General features: G+C 27.3%; 1 protein-coding gene across 2 annotated transcripts; it reads right to left on the bottom strand.

The window, feature by feature from the left end:
• Positions 1 to 208: 208 nt before the first annotated feature.
• LOC135926121 (transmembrane protein 129-like) lies at positions 209 to 14,434 on the bottom strand. Of its 2 annotated transcripts, XR_010571788.1 has the most exons (5): positions 14,176 to 14,434; positions 13,513 to 14,131; positions 13,309 to 13,468; positions 718 to 1,050; positions 209 to 381 (listed from the first exon to the last, which is right to left on the bottom strand). XR_010571788.1 is itself a non-coding variant. In XM_065461817.1 (4 exons), exons 1-4 carry the CDS (start codon positions 14,369 to 14,371, stop codon positions 769 to 771), a joined length of 1,257 nt encoding a protein of 418 aa, XP_065317889.1. In that variant the 5' UTR covers positions 14,372 to 14,434; the 3' UTR covers positions 577 to 768. The 2 variants fall into 2 exon arrangements, 1 of the variants encoding a protein (XP_065317889.1); XM_065461817.1 differs by lacking the exon at positions 209 to 381 and having other exon boundaries at positions 577 to 1,050.
• Positions 14,435 to 17,514: the final 3,080 nt, after the last annotated feature.

A 17,514-nucleotide genomic window follows, 5' to 3' on the forward strand; every position in this document is an offset into this window, starting at 1 on the left:
TGAAAATTTTCTAAGAAGTTTGCTTAAAACACCTCTCTAGTAACGCATCGTTATTGGGAATTTTATTTGATATTTCCATTATTTGATACAGTCGTTAATAAAGAAATAGATGATTTTTCTTCAATCTGATGTGTGTTTCTTCAGGATCTGGGATATTTAACAATATTTTTGAGGCTTTCGACTTTCTACAATTTGTGTTTTGGGCATTTTTGAATCAGGAAAGAAAATAAGTAACAAGTTTGTAGTGCAATCTGTATATAACTAAGCGAATTATATGAATGCTGTTTCGAATATTGCAGTATTTACATTTCATAAATTATTGTTTTAAATTATGGTTAAATTTATTTGATAATCCCATATTTTTTAAATTATGGTTTTGCCCTGTTAAATGTTTTTTTTTATATCATGGAATTTTAATAGTAAAAAAAATATAAAAATTTTAAATTAGAACTTTTTTGGAGTGTAAAAATATTAATTTTTCATAAGCATTTTTTACAAAACATTACCATTTAAGTATCATATTAAAATACATTTTTGATTTAATTATAAATCTCAAGGTATGTTACTTTTCTCGGTGATAATACTATCCCCACTTTCCTATATAGACATTTTTAATAGAATTTACTAAAGTAATTTTAAAGGTTTAAAAACATCTTATAATTTATTATTTACCCATTTTATAATTTTTAAATTACTATAAAATATACATTGTATTACTCTATTTATTCTACTAAAGCTGATATTAGTTTCTTAGAGTAAAAAACTCATTTATCGTAATAAACACACGTCCAAAATACAAAAAGTAGATCGGCATAGGGGGCAAGGTGAATAACCAGAGAGCCAATTTTCTGGTGTTTTTTGGTTTTGACGGCTGGCAAACCATTTGGCCATACAGGAGATACACCACATAGGTCGACAATAGCACATTTTGCAATGGGTTCGTTCAGAGTTTTCCGCATCATTAGGAGTCTCTGGGCTCGTGTCAATACAATTTTTGTATAATTTAACTTGAGACGGTTTGATCAAACATCCCAAACAATTTTCGAGGGTCTGATAAAATATATTTTTAAATTTTTTGTTAGAATAGAATTAAAACTAAATATTCATTTTTAGGTTGGGTAATCGACCTTTAGGTCAAATGACCATATTTGAGGGGTCAGACAATTTGACTGATCAATGGCCATCATATAATTAAATTGATATATACAATAAAAAGTAAACCTATTGAATATTTTAAATTTAATAACTGTTCTAAAACACTTAAATTGGGATAGTCGTTTTAAACGGTCTTTCACCAATTTAAGATTAAACGATTTTAAATATTAAAAATTTGAGGCTATGTAATTAAATAGATATTAGATAAATATATTTGATTAACCTTATGGAATATGACAGACCCGATTCTAAACCTAAAGGAAGGGGGAAAGTTGGGGGGAGGGGGTAAAAAATTTTCGGTTGGGGGGGGGGAGTAAAAAATTTTCTACTACTCCCCCCCCCCCCAAATTCCTTTTAAATTGTTTTGGTTACTGAATATTTTTTATATTTTTATTTAAAAAAATTAAAAATAAGAATGTAATGGAAGAGAAATAACTGTTGTTCAAATCACTATCGGTTTAAAAAAACTATTCATTCTTGTCTGCTGAAATACCTAATAACGCCAATGGACCTCATAATGTAATGAGGAAAGAGATAATGTAAATGAAGTAAATTTGATGGAAGAAAAATGATTAAGATGCCAAGATTCTGAATAAGGAAAATGAGCCTGAACTTGCAAAAACAAAATGGATAAGTTTGATTTTTAGGTTACTTATTGCAAATATTTTACAACTGATTTAAATAAGGTTCCACCAAATAGGTTAACATCTAGTGGTGTTAAAAAACCTGATTTGGGTCGATTTTAAAAAATCTAATAAACGTTCTAGTAGTGATGAAAGAGTAACTTGGTTTTATTAGGACATGGAAAAAATATAACCAATAAATTTAGGAAATGTTTTCAAGGTATTTAAATATACATCTCAACCAAAATTATATTGTTAAGTTTTAAACTGCTCAATCATTGATATAATACCAATTGTAATATAGTTAGACATGTGCGCCGCCTGTGATTCTGACCACGCCGATGCCGCGCGCCAAAAAAGTGTCGGCGCTCAACACGCCGCCGCCGATAAAATTCAGCGGCGTGTTGGCGTGATACATATTTTTTATTATTAATTTATTTTATATGTTATTTATGAATTGTAATTAGAAGAAACATATAAAATATTTTTTGAATTATTAAAAAATGCGATTTTAATTAATAAATATTATTTGCTATAGATTTCCATATTCGCTCACTTTGGGCAGGTTTGTGACCAACTTGCTAGATAAAATAAGATTAGGACATTAAATTTGAAAAGATAATTCTATATTTTATTTTTTTAATTTTTGATGCTTCAAATAATTTACAACTCGTTATATAAAATTTATTCTTTATCATAATAGGAAATTTTAATTAATGATTTTTATTTTGTCAGGACTAAGACAATTATAATGGATGCAGCATTGCAATACCCTGTTCTTTTGCATGAAAACATTTAGGATCCTTAATATTAAAAACTGACACAAATAATAAGAACACCAGTGTTACTACAGATAAAGTCTTTTGTAATATATGCTTGTAAATAGCACTTAATAAAGATGGTGAGGATGAAAATAATTATTCATTTTCAGAGTAAATTTTTTGATTATTTTAAAAATATTTGTAAATTTTTTAATTAGTTATCCAATCAATTTTTCAAAAAATATCAGCACATCAAATATAATAAAACATTTACTTGACAAACATGATTTATCATGTAAAGAAGAAATACCTAAACAAAATTTAAGTTATTTTTCAAACCCATAAGATACACTGACCCTAAAATGGATTCTGGTAAAGAATTATGTTCTCATGTGTTGCAAAAATTTAATGCCATTCTCTTCTATAAATAATATTGGAATGCAAGATTTTCTAAGGTTATTTGTAAAATCATTATAATTTTTTATAAGGCAAGGGCAATCTTAATTTTTATTATAACTATTAATATATTTAATTATTTTATAACATCCCACATTAATATTTTTATTATTAACTTTTTATTATATGGAAATATAGCATTATTTCAGATACCAAAGAATTACCATATAGAACTACACTTAGCCGGAGTGGATTAGATGATGTGTATTTATCAATGAAAGCATACATATGCCAACATAATATAGGTCCTAAATTTTGTGCTATAACTTTTGATACTTGGACCTACAAATATAGACGGCGAAATTATATCACCTTTACATTTCACGAAATAGATAATAAATTTAATATTATATTTTATACATTGGCGACACATCATGTCACTCAAAAACATACCGCTGAAACTATTCTTTCCGACATATAAAAAGTTGAAAATGAATTTGATTTAGGGTCCAAGAAAATTCAAATGGTTACGGATGCAGGACCCAATATAAAGAAAAGTGTTCGTCTAGGAGAATATGACCATCATTTATGTTTGGGACATGGATTACATAATCTAGTGACAGTCGATGGAATAAAAAAAAGTTAATAAAATAGAAAATCTCATTAAAAAGTGAGAGAAGTTATAGTTGCCTTAAGATTCAAAACAGTGGATTTTGAGAATATAAACGATAGAAATATAAAATGTTTTGAATCGATATCATATATATCGGATATTTTAGATTTGGATAATGATTCTTTTTATGAAGATCGTTTGGGTTTTGTGATGATAGTGTAAATCAAAAATCATATGAGAAAAAACAAAAAACCTTAAAATTAAATGTGCCCGTTAGTTTAGTTGGTGCATGAACTTTTAAATTTTCTTAAAACCTCTAAAAAAACTGTTGAATTTTTATCTGTCCAAAAAGGAGTAACTATAAATTTAGCCTTATTATTTCGTAGTGAAATTAATATGATAGTCCTCCCGTAGCATCCCTTAAACAAAATATTGCTTACTATAATCATAGATTTCCAATAACCGATCTTCAGGTACTATCTTAAAATACAATTATTTTCATATATTATTTCTCTTTCTTTTATTAATTTACTTAGGTGTTAGGAGCACTTTTGGATCCTCGTTTTCAATCAATAAACATAGTAAATGAATATTTAAAGGAAAAAATATTACTCCGGTTGAATTTTTATGTCAACACGCTACCTCTCTACGGCCTTACACGGACGAATTAAACAAATGTGAAACGACGGAAGTTGCTTCAAAACTCGATTATCTTAAGTCATTGGCTATGAAACATTCATCTATTCAAAACAATAACCTGGAACAACAACACTATTTAACTAGTTTAGAAAAAAAGTGTTATTCATTATTTTCGCCTTATAATTTGGAGATAAAAGATGTCTTAGATTTTTGGAAGATAAGAGCATTGGATCTTCCTAAACTCAATATTAGGTAGAAAGGTCCTGTGCATTCCAGCTACGAGCACACCCAGCGAGTGTGTATTTTCTGGGCTCACTCTGAACTCTAAAAGATCATTATAATGTCCTTATATCTTAATAAAATAATATTTATTCATGATAATTATAACTTAATAAAATCATTAAATTATAGTTATAAACATAATAAAGTATAAATTTTATTTTAAAAGTGTTTCCAATGAATTTATAAATTTAATTTATTTAAGTTAAAAAAATATTTGACGCCGCCGCGCCGCCGCCGATTTTTGTGGCGGCGTCTAAATCGATTCGCCGCCGCCAGCCGATCATTTTAAAAAAAGAAACGCCGCCGCCGCCGAAAATGCTGTCGGCGCACATGTCTAAATATAGTTATAAATATTTTCTAAATTACATATATTTTATAATTGAATCCCTAACAAGTATTATACAAGCACAATTAAACTATATCAACTTTATTATATAATATTTATAAAATCATTAAATCAGTTTATTTTTTTCCAGCAATAAGTCAATTCTTATCTTCCATCTAATTTTATAAACATAATTGATTATTGTATATTTTTATATGTGGTATTTTTAAAATAAAATCGTATATTTCAATTTTGTGGTCAAATAACTAAATATTCGTTCTGTGATGTTAAAGAATAATTATCTAACTGCCCCCCTCCAAAAAAAATTAGGCACCCCTCCCCCTTCCTCCAATGAGTGAAGCTAGAAGGCCTGGAATATGATGTAAATAAAGTATGCAATAATAACACAAAAATGTATAGTTAGTAAATGGATGTTATGTAAAATAATAATTGAAAATGACATGTTATTTTATATGCCATTATGAATTAAAATGTCAGGATTATCTATTTATCGGATCGGGCATCGGGTCAACTACCTCTTACAACCCAACCCATACCTGAGCTCGGGTCGTCTAAAGACAACCTGTGCAGATCTCTAATATAAATATATCGAAAGGTCTATTAATTTCAGAATGTAAATCATGGTATGAAGGATTAATTTTAGTGGATAATCCAAGAAACGCAATGTACTTTATAATATATTTTGAGTTTTTCCTAAATATATTAAAATTACTGTATATTTTGGCAACAGTTCCAATTAGTACACGAACAAATAACGATCTTTTCTTCGGAGAATGAAAACCCAACTCAAAAGTATGACTTACTAACGATTAAATAGACTAGCTTAACTTAATATATATCGAGATTTAATCACTTTCAGAACAAATTATTAAAAAATTAACACAATCGCAAAGATTACATTTTCATTCATGAACAATATTTTGATTAACTTTTTAAACCATGTTTAATTCTATATTATACTACGATTTACATACCAGTTATAGTTATATTTTCAAACAATATATATTAGCTCTTAAATATTTTGTATTTTCTAATATTTTATTATTTGGGTTTGTAATTATCATTTTTAATATGCTTGGTTATAATAAATATTAAATTTATAAGTTCAAATAAAATTTAATGTTTCAAAAAAAATTATCCCCCCACCCCTCGTAAATAATTTATGACCAGCTTGGTTGTTAAATGGCTAGATTTAAGCTGATTTTTAAAAACGGCTAACTCAATTTACCAGAAAAATATTAGACAAGCCTGACGATTTTGCTCATGGCATAAAGGTTTGGACAACTATTAGCATAATCTCAAGGCTTAGGCAATATCTTTCTCGCTAAAACAATAAGTTAGCTGTTTATAAAAATCGGTTCGAATAGAGCCGTTTAACATCACTAAAAGTTAGGAGCTAGTAAAGAACTATTTTAAGGCTAAACAAGATAAACACTTGTAACGGTTAAATTAATTTATATCAATCAAAATCATTTCTTATAACTTAAAGAAGTGCTGATACTTTTTCACCTGGGCCATAAAAAAAAATTTATACACCAGGGCCAAGCAGAAAATTCTAGGAAAGGCCTAAAAATATTTAAAAAATGGGCTTTATTTTTTAAAATAATCTAGGCTGGGTTAAAGAATTTAATTTTACAACCCCCGGTGAGGCCCTGCAATTGGTAACTCTGCAGAAAATAAAATCAATAATTAGATGCTAAATATTAGGGCAAGGCAATTAACTTTTGCATTTTCATTATAGTATTTTAATTTACTGTAAAATGAAATTGTTAATGTTTCTTCTTTTAAATTAAATAATATTATCTTGTACAGTGGTTAGATATGTTGAACGATACTAGTTAGTTATTACTAGGGGTGTACCGATACCACTTTTTGGAGGCCGATCCGATCCGATATTCCCAATATTGAATTGATATCAGCCGATTACCGATCCAATATCATATCTAATTTTCTGTAAATATATGAATGATTTTAATTTTTAATATACTTTTTATTAGTATACCATCTATAATTTAACTATACCTTAACTTATGTCATTTAAATATATTATAATGGGTGTCACGTGAATTCGGCGCACGACAATTCGGCGCAGCGTCAATTCAACGCGGCGACAATTCGGAGTAGCGTCAATTCAGCGCAGCGTCAGTTCGGCGCGTATCTAATACAGCTGCAATTTATTATAAATTTATTAGTATAAAAAAAAGGATGATTAAATAGAAGTCATTTTAAATGTTAGTCCTATTAATTATTTCATTATATTTTTTTACAAAATTCTCAATATCAATAAGAAATTTAATAATATCAAAAAAAATTAACAACCAATATTTATACAGATTTCTTTGGTGGAGAATTTATCATTATAAGGTATACATATTATGTTGGCTAAATTCTTAAAAATAGACCTAAATCGGTCGTTTAACATTTTGATTTGAATTTATAAAGAGAGGTCTACTTTTCTCAGAGATTTTGCTAATTCATCTAGAATCAAATTTTTATATAGAATAATCTCCTTATAAATATTTAATAGGGCTAATCCAAAGATTTTTAACCAGTAGTATTTCTTAAATAGGTTTTTACCTTTTTAAAGTTGAAAAGATCTTTCATTAGTGCATGTAATAAGTGGTAATGTAGCTAAAATAATTAATAATGTTTTGATATTGGGAACCTAAAATTACACATGGAATAGGTCTGCAGAGCATTTTTTGGTCTCAAAGAATACTCTATCGAAAATGAGACATCACAAAGTAACTTATCATATGAGCCTACTATATTGAGATTTTCCTAATATCCTCTCGTGCTTCAAGGGTAATCAACAGTTTAGGCTCAACCGGCAAAAGAAAAAAAAAGCTTTTTAAAATAAAAATATGACTAATAAATCTTTCCTTTAATTTAAAAATAAATGTATCAATAAGATGAATAAAAATGTTTTATAAAAATCCTCAATCGTAGATGCATCAATATTTGAGCAATTAAATTGTCTAGAAACTACTCTAGGTTTAAAATTTTTAATCCCAAACATATTAGCAATCTCCTCTACTTTCTCATATTTTATGAAATTTTATCCACATTCTCACTAATATTGGTTAATATTTCAACAATATCCTTTGCTCTATTCATAACCTCCCTTAAATCCAAATCAATTTTTTAAAGCATTTTGCTAAAATCATATGTATAATTAAATAAAAAATAAACAAATTGAATAGATATTAAAAATTGTGGGGTAATTCCATACCAAATCGATAACTTTTCGGCCCGACCTTTTTAATTTCGATAAAATTTTGTATGCTGAGAGAATATCATTTGAAAGCATAAAATCCAAAATTTTAGCTTCCTAGTACTCATAGTTCCAGAGATATCAATGGTCAAAAGTGCCAAAAATGGCCTTTTTTTGAAAAATACGATTTTTTGAAATTGAGATAAGTTAAAAAATAATGATTTTAAAAATATAAATTTTATGTCATTTTGTAACTATATTAAAGGCCTTTTATTAAATATTAAGGTTCTTTTTGAAATAATATTGTTGCGGTTTTTATTTACATTATAAATTTTAAACACGAAAACTACAGGTGTTTCACTTTCCAAAATTTTTTGAATTTAATATTTTTTTATTCTCTAACCTTATATCTATTCATAAAAAAAATTTAAACTTGGGAAAGCCATGGGTTTTTTAGTTATTACGATTTAAAAAATTAAAAAATAAATATTTTTTTCAAAAATAGATGGCGCTCCTTTATAAAATAACTATGTTTTGTTATAATTATTATTTTTAACCTTTTTTTCATTTTTAAACATGAATAATAAGATTTTCCAGCATTAATATCAGGAAAAAATATTATATAGATCGTTTGATAGGCTTATTTATTATTATTGCTATATTGATAACTTGTAAAAATTAGTTTTTATAATAAATTATTAAATTTCCTAAAAAGATAGTTAAAATTCCGATATCTCCTACAAGAAAATATAATAATTAATTGTTGAAAGATAAAATCAAGTTTTCATGCACCTGCCCTAAAATTAATTATTTTTATTTTACAAATATTTTGATATTAATTATTTTTCTTCAAATTATTTATAATGTATAAATATAAATGTGTAAATCCTTTTAAAGAATCTAAACACTTTAATTATAAAAAGAACCTGCGTAAAGTCAAGACGTGGATGACACAATATCCAAACATTGAGGCGGAACACTATATTTGTGATAAATGTCGTAAACGGTTATGACAAAAAAATATTGAAATTTAAATTCTGATAATGAATATGTAAATAACAGCACAGCATCAACATCAATAGATAAAATCAATATAACTTTAAATGATATTGGAATATCTCTTATAAGAAAAAAAACTAACCGAAAAAAATTATCCAAAAAAAAGGTAACAAAAATATCAAAAGCTATTTCAGATATAATAATTAACAATCCAGAATCGGATACAAAAGAATAATAATATACTCAATAACATGAAATTACAATATCCTAATTTATCTAATAATAAAAAATATCAATTGCTGACCATTCTGCCTCCTAATTGGAGCGCAAATAAAATAAAAAGACATTCAACGCTACATATCATATGGCATATAATTCCAAAATCATTTTAGAAGAAAAGGGGATTCTTTCAACTCCAAATCGAAAGCCTGCAAAATATCTCAATCAAAAAACAGTTGATATTGTTAAAAAAAAATTTTGCAGTGAAGTTAGTAGGGTATTACCAGGAAAAAAAGATTGCATATCTATCATTGAAAAGGGGAACGAGTGAACGCTCAAAAAAGGTTAGTTCTTAATAATTTGAAAGAATTATATAATCATTTTAAGGCGAGTAATTCAAACTTAAAAATTGAATTTTCAAAATTTGCTAGCTTAAGACCAAAAAATTGTATATTAGCAAGGGCTAGCGGAACACATAGTGTATGCGTTTGTAGCATACACCAGAATATTAAACTTATGATTTTAGGCTGTGAATTAGCAACATTGACTAAAAATGGTGAGACATTAACAACTTATAGAGATGTTATAGGCAGAATGATTTGCAATCCCCCGTTACCCACCTGTTATTTTGGTGACTGCAACGAATGTCCTGGCTCGGCACTCTTAAAAAAAAGCATCAAAAATTATTTATAAAAAATGATATAGCTCTTGTTATGTTTAAACAGTGGGTTTCGGTAGATAGAACAAGTCTGGAGACTATTTCTCAATCTTCAGACGAATTTATTAATTATTTTTGCGATAAAATGAATATTCTCATACGCCATTCATTTATTTGTGAACAACAAAGTTCATTTCACACTTAAGAATAGTTTAGAAAATAATCACTATCTAATTATTTGTGACTTTTCAGAAAATTATTTCTTTATTGTCCAAGACGAAGTTCAGGGTTATCATTGGACAACTTCGCAAGTTACGTTGCATCCATTCTCAATTTATTATAAAATAGGAGATCAAATAAACAATCTAAGTTTTGTAGTAATATCGGAATCCTTAATTCATAATACTGTTTCATTTCCATTTATTCCAATCGCATTTGATTCATTTTTTAAAAAACAAATTCGACACACCAGAAAAAATTCACTACTTTTCTGATGGTTCAGCAGCGCAATATAAAAATAGGAAAAACTTCATCAATGTTTGCTACCATGAAATCGATTTTGGTGTTCAAGCAGAATGGCATTTTTTTCCTACGGCACATGGTAAAAGTGCCTGAGACGGCAAAGGAGGCACAGTAAAACGGTTAGTTGCCAAGGCAAGCTTACAAAGACCTTATACTGATCAAATAATTACACCTTTACAATTTTATAAATATGCGGAAGAGCATATAAAAGGTATAAATTTTTCTTATGCCACTATACCAGAGTATGAGGAAGAAGAGATAAGGCTAAATGAGAGATTTAGTAAATCTATCTTAACGCCCGGGACACAAAAAATTCATGCAGTGTTTCCGATTGGCTTAACTAAACTCAACACTAAACTATATTCCAATTCGCAGACATTTATTGTGGAGAATATAGTATATCCACGTGAGGATCCTTTGATTGAGGATCTGTTAATCGATGAGATTAGAGGATATGTAACATGTGCATATGAAAACGATTGGTGGTTAGGATTTGTACAAGAAGTGAATGTAATTAGAGATGAAGTAAAAATTAATTTTCTTCACCCTAAAGGACCAGCAAATTTTTATGTTTATCCAGCTGCACAAGATATCCTTTTCATACCAAAAAATAATATTTTAACAATAGTTAGCCCATCAACGGCTACTGGGCGTACATATAATTTATCGCAAAACGAAATTATCATGGCGTCAAAAAAACCAAATTTAATGAAAAACCGAAAATAGGTAATATCTTTCATGAATTTTAATTTATCTATTATATCTTCAAAATTTATAAAATAATTTTTCAAAAATTAAAATTTTTTATAAAAAAAAATGATTATAACCGCAGCTAAATAATCTCATTTCATGATATTAATGCTGGAAAATTTTATTATTTATGTTAAAAAATGAAAAAAAGTTTAAAAAAATAATAATTATAACAAAACATGTTATTTTATAAAGGAGCGCCATCTATTTTTGAAAGAAATATTTATTTTTTGATTTTTTAAATCGTAATAACTATAAAACCCATAGCTGTCCCAAGTTTAATTTTTTTTATGAATAGATATAAGTTAGAGAATAAGAAAATATTAAATTCAAAAAAATTTGGAAAGCGAAACACCTGGAATTTTCATGTTTAAAATTTATAACGTAAATAAAAACCGCAACAATATTATTTCAAAAAAATCCTTAATATTTAATAAAAGGCCTTTAATAGATTTACAAAATGAAATATAACTTATATTTTTAAAATCATTATTTTTTAACTTATCTCAATTTCAAAAAATCGTATTTTTCGAAAAAAGGTCATTTTTGGCACTTTTGACCATTGATATCTCAGGCACTATGAGTACTAGGAGGCTAAAATTTTGGATTCGATGCTTTCAAATGATATTCTCTCAGCTTACAAAATTTTATCGAAATTAAAAAGGTCGGCCGAAAAGTTATCGATTTGGTATGGAATTACCCTGTGGCTTAATAGCCTGCAAAAGATTCTCAGCATCTGCTGAATCTTTTTCCTTGCTTGATATATAAAGTTCCAATGCTGCAAATACAACATAATATAGTTCAATAGAGTTTCACCTACTCTTATCTTTCAATGAATCTAGTCGACAAAATCTTTTTAGTTTTTTTTTGATTTTTTAAGTCAATGTCATGATAAGCCACTTATATTTTTTTATCCATGATAATTGGAATGTCAAATTTCTCATATTTAATGACACTGGAAATTTATAATTTTATTTTCAATTAGTATATTTATAATTTCAATACCTATAATATAAATAAATAAAAAAAATTGGCATTAATTCTTCGGGCCGATTTGGGTTTATTTTTAAAAATGGTCAATTATGATTTTAGCCAAAATAATATGTAAGATTAGAGATAGAGGTCCAAACCTTTCTTTTTCTTTATTTCTTTCATTCTTCTATGCGCAAATTCTCCAAGGTTACATAATAATGGCTACTAATCAACATACCTTATAATATGGTAAATTGGTCCACCAAAAAAATCGGTATAAATATTGGTTGTTAATTTATATTAAATTTTTTATTGATCTGCGCTAAATTGACGCCGCGCTAAATTAACGTTGCGCCAAATTGTCGTGCCCCAAATTGTCATGCGCTGAATTGATGTGGAACCATTATAATGATCGGATTCAATTCAATAAAATATTTTTAATGTTAAATTAAATCACTTTTATATAATAAATAATATATGAAATTTGAAATAAATATTTAAAATAATATTTAACATTAATATATCAAAGATTTCTTCTTAGAAATACCAAAATTCCCAATTTATCTCAGCCTGCGGCAATGATAAATGTTAATATCACCAGTTTCACTAAAAACTGATTCTGAAGAGATTATCGCACACTTTTATAAACAGAATGCGCAAAAAATAACAATATGGCAGAATGTTTATTAATTAATTATTATTATTAAAAAAATATATGTAAAAATGGACTTTGATTTTATTTATAAAAATAAATGATTTTAGATATAACTTTTTATAAAAATTTTATAACATTTTACTTTTGTTAAAGACGCAATTTTATATCGGATCGGAAAATTTTATAATATTGGCCGATAACCGATATTTTAAAATAGGTGAAATATCGGCCCAACCCGATAAAAAATATCGGTACATCCCTAGTTATTATAAAATAAACATGAAAATAAATAGGCAAAACATAGTTCAGTTAATAATATTTAATAACATTCTTATCAATTAAAGCCCTGCATCTACCTTTTCAGGTCTGGCTTGATCTGAAAAAAAATTTCTAACTTGCCTGCAAAATTTTTAAATTCAAGATTCAGCCTAATCAAATCAATTAATCTGAGTTTTTAATTTTATTATAAATTAAAGCTAATAATCTATATTTATAAATAATTACAATGATGGGAGGCAAGGTGTACTTTGGATTTCCATTTATAACATCGATAAATGTCTCAACAAATCTATCAGACAGGGATTGTTTAATTACAATATTTTCTGTAATTATAATTGGTCTTTTTAGTGATTCTTTTAAACTATTATAGTCAAAGGAACTTAGCCTAAATTATTAATATATTGTGTATATATATTATGGATAATTTACCTGATATTAAAAGGTTGTATATTAGTTTTGTGTATAGGGTTAACTTTAATTTCTAAAATTTGAGCTCCAAAATCACTAATATGAGAGAGAGTATGATCTTTGGCAACTGCTAAATTTAGTTCAACATCATTTTTTTGAACAATATTCACATTAAAAATTCCAACCTTAATCATCCAAGAATTCGTTAAATAAAATTTACTATTCCCAAAATTTGAGGAAAACTTATCAATCAATTGAAATTCTTTACTAACTGATTCAGCTACCCTAACCCAACTATCTTTTTTAATTGAAAAATTTTCCAAATTATTTGTTTCCTTGTTAATATTTTCATGTGATTCATTATTAATTTCAGAAATTTCAACTGTTGATGTATATAGAGTCAAATTTTGGGCAATTGGGTGATTTTTCCAGTTTTCTAAAGAGTAATACTTAATGATAATGCAAGTAAGAAAAAAGATAAATGTTGTAAATCCCAGAAAATAGAAAAAAAAATTTAATAAGAATTGGAGCCCATTAAATTCATTGTAGGTCTTATTGTTCCATTTTTTGAAATTATCAATGGTCATTATTTCATTTTCTACCTCTTGCCAATGAAGAACTTTGCAGCCATAAATAAATACTAAAAATTATAATAGAAGAATTAAATTAAAAGTTTAAATATACTTGATGGCAGGAGTGAAAAAATTATTAAATTAATGCTGGTACGTTTAATATGATGATTAATAAAGTTTTCTCTCTCTTCAATTATAAAAGATGAAACAATATTATCTAGGGTTAATCCAGCTGAAATAAATTCTTTGGGAGGGAATATTACAATATAACAAAATATAAGGAAAAATATAGTATAAAAAATTAGCATCTGGATTCAAGAAACTTCAAATGGATATAAATTAAAAGAATATCTATTGGAATTGTGCTAAACGAAGACCAAATACATTTAAATAAATTGGACAAAAGTTCTATGTGTTGTGAAATATGTCACTTTTATGGTTAGGTTGCATTTCATATATTTTTTTTAATTAATTTTTCTTAACTATTTATTAATTATGTAATTGCTTTTTATATAAAAAATATTATAATAATTGTAAAACACAAAAATTATTCATCCATATAACACATACAAATAAAAGACAATATATTAAAAAACCTCATCTAATATATTTAATCATAAATATATGATCATTATAACCAAATCTAATTGACGAATATAATAATTCAATGTATAAATAGTATACAATATATTACTATATTTCCCATTCTTTAATTGAAAGGAGACCTTCATCTGCTAGAGGCATCCACGACTTAAGGTTACTCCTAAAAAATCTTTGCCTTACTTTCCATATACCTTTACAGGGTGGTGTTACCTTTTTTAACATCCACTCTACAATCCCCAATTAAAAGTTTGCTCTCTCAAAAGAGTATCAACCCTTGGCACTATTGATCTCGACTAGAGTATCAATATCGTTTCCCTTGTTGATTGATCTCACCTAGAGTATCAATATCATTTCCCTTGTTGATTGATCTTACCTAGAGTAACAATATTGTTTCCCTTGTTGATTGATCTCCCGTCGAAGTATCAATATCGACATACCCCCCCCCCCCAACCAGAGTACTCATGTCGATTACATTGTTGATTAATCTCTCATCCCAGTATCAATATCGACAGATATCCCACCGGAATATTCTCAATTCCATTGTATGCTTGATCTCCCACCGGAGTATAGTTATCAAGGCCATTGCATGTTTGATCTTCCACCGGAATATCGTTATCAAGTCCATTGTAGATGGTCGACATTGTGCTTGACGACCCACGATGTCAGCGTTATCCTAAAGCTGGCCAAGAGATCGTTATTATCCTTGGATGGTCCACAAGGTCACTTTTATCCATGTTGGCCAAGAGATTGCTATCATCCTTGAATGACCCATAAGGTAATTCTTACCCCTACATCCCATCATAAGTCACATCTGGCTCACGGAAACCTTATTATTCTGCTCATAGATCACGTGATTTGAGTACCCAACGTCCTTATATCATTAGGTTTAAGCCAGGCTTCTTTGTCAGTATCCGTTTTCTTAATGCCTAAATTACCATGATCCGTAATCATAATCCATAAACCAGATTACCATGTAAATGTCAATATATCATTAGCACCCATGTTTTCACAATATTATTTCCCATAATGTTCAATTTTTACTGTCATCAATGTCCCAAAATTAATTTCATATCATCACAAATATTCATAACATATAATTATTCCTCAATATAAATAAATCATATAATAATCATAATTTTATCATTCTCATTTTTAATTATTGTATTGTGATATTGTAAATAACTTCATTCTTTTGCAATTCCATTCAATATAATCAACATGAACATCTTCATTTGTACGAAAAATAAATGATTTTATTATTTTCTTTTTTTCTCAAATTCATTCGTCAACCAATTTTTGTTTGTCATTATAATAATTCATTACTTTATTCATATTAAATTAGAAATTGTTCTATTTCATAATTATTATTAAAGAAGAAGTCATATTTATTCATTTTAAATATCTAAAGATTATAAATATCCAACTTCCATTATATTCTTCACCCCAAAAGACACCTAAAGTAAGCTCCACGTGATGATCCCTTTTTTTTTCTCCATCAAGGAAAACTTAATTCTCCTGTCAAAAAATAACTGGCATTTGATGTATTATATTAAATTTATTTCTTCTTTTTTTCAACAGCTACAACACGCCCACCCTTCACAAGCCCAGCGTCCCTCTCTCTGTGGTGATGTTGTATCGAATCGCCCCCTTTAAATTGTATCGAATCGCTCCTTTGAATTGTATCGGGACGCCTTGAAGACGTTCAGGGAATTTATCGAATCGTCTTCCCTTATGATGATTTATAATATAATATCTCCGATACATTTCAATATATAATCGCTAAAACACATATTATCAATAATGAAATGTACATTGGGGTATCTGCATTTATAATCTATGGAACCTTAATATGGACAATGTAATATCAGCAAAACATAATAATTCATTTATTTTAAGACATTTGGGAAATAGGAGCTATAATATACATTGTTTGGGTATGATTAATGGTAATTAGGAAATAATGATTTTACATATAATACTGTAATGTGAACACATGGTCTATGTGTGAAATGCAATTTCAACACATGGTCTATGTGTGAAACACATGTAATTGTCCTTCTGTCATGTAAACAAAATCAAAGCTACAGCTTTATAAATATCACCTAAAATAGATATAAAAATCCATTTTTAGGTATTAAAAATAATTGTGACAATTTGCCGAACAAAGATTTTAAATAAAATTACAAGACATATGTATAGAAATAAATTAATATACCTTCACAATATAAAATAATTTGAGTCTTTTCTTTAAAAAAAATGTTCATAAAATAAATAGTAAAATGTGATGTGCTATAAAATTATTACAAAGATAAAAAAAATGTAATATGCAGCATAAATTTACAAAAAAAATTTACATAAAAAAAAACTTTCTCCAGTATGCAAACTAAACAATATTCCCACCTCAAGGCATACCCATCAACATAAGCTGACCTTATCTGTAAAAATATTTTCCCTTCACATCATTGCATACCATAAAAATAATCTAATAATTGCAAATAAAACTTTTTATAAAATTTTATAATTTAAAAAAAAAATTTATATATATATTAAATATAAAGATTTCATAATTTGAAAAAAAAAAAATATTACACATCATCTAATATATCATATAAATCCATACCCAATTTATATATATATCAAATGCAGGCACTAAATCAAAATAACTATCCACCTATAACATTATAGATATTATTCTGACTTCATCATACTTCAGTTCCTTTAAATTATCATTCATAATTATATATATCATATGTGTAATTCACATTACATCCTATTTCATAAAAATGGTTAATTACTTCAAAATAAACAACATTAACTCACTCTCAATAGATCACTTAATGATATATCA

Source organism: Gordionus sp. m RMFG-2023, chromosome 3 (genome assembly GCF_954871325.1).
Source record: "Gordionus sp. m RMFG-2023 chromosome 3, tfGorSpeb1-WG-v2, whole genome shotgun sequence".
NCBI lineage: Eukaryota > Metazoa > Nematomorpha > Gordioida > Chordodea > Parachordodidae > Gordionus > Gordionus sp. m RMFG-2023.

Excerpts from the sequence above, each read along its gene's own strand:
- LOC135926121 (XM_065461817.1), bottom strand. The coding sequence starts at position 14,371 with ATGCTAATTTTTTATACTATATTTTTCCTTATATTTTGTTATATTGTA. Across the intron at positions 13,469-13,512 it reads ATACAACCTTTTAATATCAG|GCTAAGTTCCTTTGACTATA; the intron begins GTAAATTATCCA and ends TTAATAATTTAG. Across the intron at positions 1,051-13,308 it reads ACACCTTGCCTCCCATCATT|ACCCTCGAAAATTGTTTGGG; the intron begins GTAATTATTTAT and ends ATATTTTATCAG.